The sequence below is a fragment of the Charadrius vociferus genome, unplaced genomic scaffold (assembly GCF_000708025.1).
Source record: "Charadrius vociferus isolate BGI_N301 unplaced genomic scaffold, ASM70802v2 scaffold649, whole genome shotgun sequence".
NCBI lineage: Eukaryota > Metazoa > Chordata > Aves > Charadriiformes > Charadriidae > Charadrius > Charadrius vociferus.
Window position 1 is genome coordinate 98,225 of NW_009650124.1, and position 8,322 is coordinate 106,546.

Sequence of the window (8,322 nt, forward strand, 5' to 3'; positions counted from 1 at the left end):
AAGGGAAGGGTCCCAGGTAGCAAATACATAGGAGGCAAAAGAAGAAAATAATTAGTAAACCACTTCATTGGTTTACTAGCTGTTACAAGTGTAACAGCTAAAATTTGTTGTTGAAAATGGAAAATGTTGTGGGTTAAGTATGGCATTTAACATCGGTTGTTTGTGTTGTTTGTCTTGTGTTGTATGTCTTTGATAGGAAGACAAACATGGAAAATACAGTAAAAACTTGAACATACAGTGATTCAAAAAGGTTGATTTATAGTTACAACTTTGAATTGGAACCCGCTCAAAAGCATTTGGCTTTCCCAGAGCAGCAGGCCACTTCTCTAAAGCAATGTCTGAACATTCAGAAGCTGATGCTGGTGCATAGGCACAAGACTGAGACAATTCCCAAAGATGTCTCGCTACTCTGCAGCACATTGGAGGAGAAGGGTGAAAGTCCCTCTGCTCGCTCGGGACCTCGGTCTCTCATGGAAGAGTGTCATCTCTTGACCAGTGCAGGCATTGAAGTAGTGTATTTTATGTTTGAGGCTGCACCAGTTCATTTTATTTTTTTATCACATCTTTTCATGCATCTCCATTGTGTGATAATAGGGACATAAGATTGAGCTTGTGAAGGCCTATAATGATGTCTCTTAAGGTGGCTGTTCTGCGCCTTGTTTTGCAAGGAATTGATGAAGATTGGCAGAAGTGGGTGTGCTCAGCACCTTTGAAATGTAAACCAAACACACTGCTTTAATTAAGTTCTTTTGAAAACAGTATATTTTCACTTTTTCTCAATATTCAAACTACTGGTTTGGAAGCAATGCCTACTATAGTGATATAATTTAGGATATTTGATCTGTTTGCTATGAATTTAATAAAGATCCAAAGTCTAGAAGGTCCCAATATAAGAACAGTCATGTGCAGGCTCTTCACTGCATAATGTTGTAGATTTTGATGATATCTGAATAAGCTTTTTCCTTCATTTTAGGGACCAGTAGCAATGAGAGTTGCAAAACTGGCCATCAATCAGGGTATGGAGGTAAGGATCTGTACTTTCCATAAAATTAAGCAGAAGTCAGGCTGGCAACAGGTCTACTGTGGTAGTTTTTTTTTCTATAACTGTTTTTAGTTTCTCAGTGTATAATCTTTCAAAATCTATTTGGTTAAAACCTTTTAAAAGGTGAAATGCAATTTTTTTATCTCTCAGACTCCTGAGACTAGAGTTGATGCTGATTTCTGTAACGAGGCTAAGTAACCTCATGTCTGTCCAGGAGTAATGCACTCTGCTAATTATTAATGCTAGAAAGTAAACGTAAGCTACTATGAACAGGTTGTATTTCAAATACTGAGCAGAAAAAGCCCTTGAAGTCATATTCTGTCAAGTCTGTCAATGCTGTCAGTGGTTAGTAACTCATAAAGTTAAAGGCCAAAATGCATGTTATTTATTTTTAATAGTTTAATAGAGGTTAGTATTCAAATTATCTCTGGAGTCAGATTTCATATTTGATTCTGATTGCCACTCCTTCTTGAACACTATTGACCTAGCTCTAAAGCTCATTAAAATCCAGCCCTGAACACGTCTGAACATGTGTTTTACTTTAGGCTTGTGAATCATCTTGCTTAGCTCAGCAGGACTATTCATATTTAAAGTTAAGCACATGCATAAGCTCTGCACCTTATAGCTCTACCTGGGACAAGGGAAAGGGGATCGTACTTCATGCCATGTCAGAATCCAGGAAGATGAATTTAACAATGGTCCTTTTTTTCTTAAAGTCTCAAAAGCAACCAGTGATGCAGTTGAGTTCAACAGACTGTACCACCAGTAAGCTGTGGTCTGAGAACCAAGATCATATGCTATTCTGCAAAGAGTATGTTGGTGAGGTTTTCACAGCAAGTAGTGATGGAATTCAAGATCTATTTTGGTGGTACCCAAGTTTCAAAATGCTACAAGCTAAATTATTTAGGTACCACATTATTTAGGTCAAAATCATGATGTTTAAAGAATTATGGACAGTAAGGTTAGAGGGACTTGGAATGATCATCTAGTTCAATCTTAAGGCCCCAAGACAAGACCTGCTGTATCAAAACCAACCAAGCCAAATGTTCATTTAAACTGTTACTACAAACCTTCTATGGCAGAGATTTCCTGGCTTCCTTTGGTAATCTATCCTATAGCTTATCTCCCTTTGACGAATTTCTTGTGGTGCATAGCCGGAGGCCTTTCAGTGGCCATGTGGAGAGCTGGTAAGTTCTGCAGCAGCTGATGCGTAAGACAGGTGGAGAAATAGTGAGGAGAAAATTCAGCCTTTTCAGCTGTTCAGACCAGCTCATAAAGAAAAAAATGTTATTAAAATTAGCTGATGATGCAGGATGGCCATTGGCCTTTTTTTTCTTTTTTTTTTTTAATCCCTTTAAATTTGAATTTATTTTGTGGCACGGCATCATGTTCTTATATGACATTTTGAAGATAATTTGTTTCAGAACAATTTTTAAATAACCATGCAGTACATTAAATCTTTTCCCCTATCATAAATGAAATTATTACAAATGTGCAAGTAGCTAATGGTTTTTAATCCAGATGATTTGTAGTGAAGAACGTACATTGTTTTGACAGCATATTACATACTAATTGTATCACCAAGTAAGGAAACTTAATTGTTACTTATTAGAGAAATGCTAACCACTGTCACCACATGGCAGTGTAGCATTTCTATGTTAAGGTAGTGGAGAAGAACTTTGCAGAAGTGTTTTCGTGTGTGGCATATAGAAACACAGTATTTAAGTTAGCTTTCAGGACGTAATATAAAACAAAAACACACAAATATGCTTATAAAAAACATTGTATTCTTTTCCTCAGGTCGACTTAGTAACAGGTTTAGCAATTGAAGAAGCTTGTTACGCTCAGGTATGTAACTACGATTACACGAAAAACCCCAGAAAACAGGCTTTGTTGGTGCTTGTTATGAAACATGCAGAAATTCAACTAGAAATTGCTCTATGATTTCTTCTACAAATATTTTGGCATTGTATTTAGACCTTCCTTCTAGTTACTCTGTTTTTGTAAGGAATTTAAGGAAGGAGTTGTAGTTCAGCACAAAAGCATCTCCCTGCCAAGACTGTTAAGATGAAGGTAGTGAATATACCTAGCCAGTCATACACTGCCATGTATTTCGTCCAGGAACTGCCTTGCTTTTGCTTTGTTTTGGTTTAACATGGAATAATGTGAAAGGCACTTCACTGACATCTGCCACTAATGGCATATGTGCTAACCAACAGAAAACCCAGACAAACCTCTTTGCCAGAGAAACAGGGAAATGATGTATTTGAGTTTGTATCTTCTTGGACTTTGAGACAAGTTTTTGATCATGGGAACAGAAGCATCAGCATTAGATGCTTATTTAAAACATACGAACCCCCCCCCAAAAAAAAAAAAAATCCACCAAAAACTCAAAAACAAACCCTGAAGAGTTTCTCACAGTCATCTGTTTGGAGAAAAGATACTCCTTCTTCTCCCAAATTGTTTCTCAGCCTTATATTGTTTCTTTGAAGTGTCTGGTACATTCCTGTATCTGACTAGACATTTTAGTTTTCATTTTTCTGTTGTATTATATGTTGCACATTGGATGCATTGAAGAATTACATTTTGTATGAAAATATTTTTCTTGGTATTGTTTTTGGTGTCAATAACGAATTGTTACTCTGCTCATTGCAGACTATTCCAACAAAAGATAGAATTGAAGGTCTTCTTGCATTTAAAGAGAAGAGAACTCCTCGCTACAAGGGAGAATAAAAGAAGCTGATGCCTTTAAAATACAGGGGGATAAAAATACTGCTCTGAGGACCATTAAGGTGCACTTTGCTTCCGCACCTGGAATATCACAACCACCAAAGTAAAAGCAAATCATACTGATGTTACAACATCTTCAATGTGTCCATACTTGTCCTGGGCCCAGATAGAAATGTGTGACAACTCATGCTCATGACAGTTTCTGAAGGTTGATCTGTGTATTGGCAAGGTCTCAGGTTCATGCAGCATTTTTAAAATTTCACATGTATGGAACGTACCATTCCACAATTCAAAAAGCTCTGTAAATTCTTTATATAGACAAAAACTAAATGTGATGTTACATATAAATCTGCTGTATCATTTTATCAAAATAAATGCGACTACTTAACACCAAAAATAAGAAATTGTACCAAATATGCATTAAGATGATTCTGTATATCAGCAAAAATTATGTTTGAGTATTCTACCTGAATATGTACATTATTAATAAAGCTAAGGAAAAGGAAAAGGATTATTGTTTGGAAAATGTTACGCTTTATTTATCTGACTTACAGTATTCTAAGTAAAATGAAATTAACTTTAGCACATAATGGCATCTTTTTGATGAAGTCATTGCCATTATATTAGTTTAATTGTATTAAATGAAGACATTTTTGAGGCTAGCCTTTAATTATGCATTCTTGTATGATAAACATGGCTTTGCCTTGCTTACTTCCCACATATCATCTGATCAACACTATCTGCTGTGAAGGAGCTTAATTTCACTTGCCCCAGTTATTTTAAATTTTTGATGATTGTATTAAAGATTGCTGTGCAGGGATGTGACTAATGCACTATTAAAGAAACTAGAATTATCTTAATCTCCAGAATATTCCTTTCCTAATAATGTATACATATACATTAGTGTATACATATACAACATGGATGATATTGAAATGTTCTTTATTCTGTGGTGGCCTCAGGGTTCTTTTCATACATTGAAAGAGAAATCCAGTAGGTTACAAGGTGAGAAAGCTGTTGTGAGTCATACTGTACTTTGCTGTGGATATGGTATATAGTGCAAATGCCTGGAAATAACCTCTGAGAAAGTATTTTTGTTAACTTGACTGGAAAATAAACATGACTTAGCAGTCAGAGGCTGTCTTTTTATATGAAAACAAATTTCTTCATGCTTGGTTTCCATTGGCTCCTGGAAGTTGTGCATGCTGTTTCTGCAGCATTAACTATGGTCACTGTCCTATCTATGATGATAAACCAGCTGATCAACATGAAACGGCAAGAACTCATTTAAATTCATATTTAGACATACCATTACATGTAAATTGATTATAACTAGTAGAGCACACACTTTGGTGACTGGTAAACCTGCTGAGTCAATCATTTCATGCACGATAATTTGCAAATAAAGTACCAGTGCTTGTTTTGATAGTCATATAAAGCCTAGAGGGTCATTTTCTTGTGTTTTTGAAATGCTAACATGTCATTTTCATTTTTACTGAGTAGGAAATAATTATGTTAATGGAAGAAAAAAATAATAAGCCCATGCTGACGGGTTTCTGTTTCATAGCTTTGATATGCAGTCTGGTTATTGAGCTGCCTCTGTTTTCCTAACAAGTGCTGATTAAGAATTGTAGAATCGTCTAGACTGGGAGGGACCCTTAAGACCATCGAGTCCAACCATCAACCTAACACTGCCAAAACCACCACTAAACCATGTCCCTAAGCACTATGTTTACCTGTCTTTTAGATACCTCCAGGGATGATGACTCCACCACTTCCCTGGGCAGCCTTAAGTAGCTTCTGTAAATGTCTATTTAAAAAAAAATCTAATAACTTTAAATACTGTGGCATAAGACTGTGTAGATTTGTGCCTTTAATTGGTAGTTTTGATCTCAGAAAACAATTTTGCTGTCACACTGGTCTTTCCATTGCTTTTCTCAGGAGAAGGTACTGTCATATTGTAGCAATTTGGGTCCCTGCTTTGAAGTCAATGATTTGACTGTTATTACAAAGTGAGTACCAGTGCGGCAATTTTTAAAGGTACTTTCTAGTGATGCTGAAATAGTTCTAAAGGAACAATATTTTAGCAAAAGATCCGTTCATCACTTACTGTCTTATTAAGTGACGTGTTATGATGGCTGCAGTGCTTGTGATTAATAACAATATCAGAATTCTGCTCCCACAAGAAGGTGATTTGTAACAAAAATGCTCGTACAAAGGCTGACTTTTCCTTACGAAAGTTATGATCTGGCAAATCCTCCGTCAAGTGCTTAGGCTCAGCTCTTTCAGCTCCTGGTAAAGCCATGCAGTTCTCCACAACAGCTCATGGGTGAGTGAGCCCTGGTCCCCACTGGTTTCCTGAAAGGTTATCTTATGGTCCCTAGGCATAAGCAGCTTTTTCTCCTGCTCCTGCTGAGCTCAAGTGGATAGTGAGTTCTTCTGCACTTCTCCACTGAATTGGATATTGAAAAGTTATAATACAGGTAGGTCACAACCTTCAGCTGCTTACCTCTCAACGGTGTAAATGCAAGTTCAATGCAATAAATTGCCTAGAAATTCTCACATTCATTCAGAAATTAATGTGTGACTTTATACAACACATATCATTTTAGCTTGTAATCTGTGAAAGCATTTGTGTTTTCAATATTATTGAAGTTACTCACATTCTTTCTAGTTTTACTAAATTTCTGGATAAATTTTTCAGAATTGTCTGAATGGCTTAAGTCAGTTCAGTGCTTTTGAGTATCTCACCTGCTATGAAGAAATATGGTGTTTTATTTATTCTAAGGTTCTGTAATGGTACAGTTAATATCACTTGGAGGATGTTGTTCTGTGGAACATTTCTATGAGATTTGCAGAGCCATTTGTGCCAAATTGTTGTTGAAATTCTGTCAGTCTATGTGCAATTACTCATAGTCCTACACCAAGGTTCATATCAGTGTTTTTCTAGAACTGCTTTTAACCAGCTGCATTCAGAATAGTAAACATCAGGGTGTATCATTTGCAGCTGTTTCATATTTTCCTCAGTCATTGCTCTTTGACGCATTTAACCATAATCAGATTTGTTGAACAGAACAAAAAATAACAGGTCTTTCTAGCACAGGAGAGCAGAATATCATGTTACTTGAAATCTGGTTCTGGGAGAGTTAGGAAGTAAAGTAAGAGGTTTAGTAGTGGTGTCACTTCACATACCAAAACCAACTCATAGATGCAAAGTGAAGAGTAATAGAATTGACTTAATTTATCACCAACTTAGTTTTTGTTTCATTGCTTTTGCATGCAAGCAATTCACTGAAAAGGTGTCTGCTGAGATCAGAGAGATGATTTATTTAAAACTAAAAAAATATAATTGAAAACCATTGGTATTGCATGTGGTGTACATGGAACAAGAAGTGCTTTCATGTCTCATTTGTGGGATTTTAGCATTGTTCTTGCACCTAGTGACACTACTGAAAAGCCATAGGGCTTCATTGTCTAGAAGACTGATATAGTCAGTGTACTCAAGGTGTCATAATGATCGTGATGATGTAGTTATTTTAAGATGCTCTTTTTCTGCGCACTTTTAGAAAGACAACTATCTCCAAAAATGAGGAAAAGGAGAATAATTGCAAACAGATAAACCAAAGGAAGAGATGTGTTCAGCTAAAGGTAATGAAATCCCTTTTGCATATTTTGAGGGTTTACGGAGACTAGTTTTTCTGTTTGTGCTTTTTTTTTCTGTTGGCTTTTGTTTTCTCTGAGTCTGGAGCTCAGACACCAGGGTGCAGGGAACACTTTTAAGAATTTGTATGGGTTGTTTTCTCTTTAAGAACATCGATATTTTATAAGCAAAGTTAGAAAAATTTTTAAAATTTTCCTGAAAGGTTTTTGAAAGGTGTAATCAGAAATCACAGAATCACAGAATGGTCAGGGTTGGAAGGGACCTCTGGAGATCATCTAGTCCAATGCCCCTGCCCAAGCAGGGTCACCTACAGCAGGTTGCACAGGACAGCGTCCAGGCAGGTTTTGAATGTCTCCAGGGTGGGAGACTCCACCACCTCTCTGGGCAGCCTGTTCCAGTGTTCTGCCACCCTCAAAGTAAAGAAGTTCCTCCTCATGTTAAGATGGAACTTCCTGTGTTCAAGTTTTTGCCCATTACCTCTTGTCCTGTCACTGGGCACCACTGAAAAAAGACTGTTCCCATCCCCCTGGCACCTTCCCTTTAAGTATTTATAAGTATTAATAAGATCCCCCCTCAGGCTTCTTTTCTCTAGACTAAAAAGACCCAAGTCCCTCAGTCTTTCCTCATAAGAGAGATGTTCTAATCCCCTAATCATCTCTGTAGCCCTTTGCTGGACCCTCTCCAGCAGTTCCCTATCTTTCTTGAACTGGGGAGCCCAGAACTGGATGCAGTACTCCAGATGCGGCCTCACCAGGGCACAGTAGAGGGGGAAGATGACCTCCCTTGACCTGCTGGCCACACTTTTCTTGATGCACCCCAGGATGCCATTGGCCTTCTTGGCCGCCAGGGCACATTGCTGGCTCATGGTCATCCTGTTGTCCACCAGGAC

At 37.4% G+C, this 8,322-nt stretch overlaps 1 protein-coding gene across 1 annotated transcript in view; it reads left to right on the forward strand.

Moving 5' to 3' along the window:
• The window catches only part of AUH (AU RNA binding protein/enoyl-CoA hydratase), a gene marked incomplete at its 5' end in the record, with an annotated part of 82,495 nt that extends 78,207 nt beyond the window's left edge, over nt 1-4,288 (forward strand). Inside the window, 3 exons of the mRNA XM_009892388.1 lie at nt 974-1,024; nt 2,843-2,890; nt 3,698-4,288. Of these exons, the coding sequence (XP_009890690.1) occupies nt 974-1,024; nt 2,843-2,890; nt 3,698-3,775 (177 nt within the window). The remainder of the gene's footprint in view (nt 1-973; nt 1,025-2,842; nt 2,891-3,697) is intronic.
• Nucleotides 4,289-8,322: the final 4,034 nt, after the last annotated feature.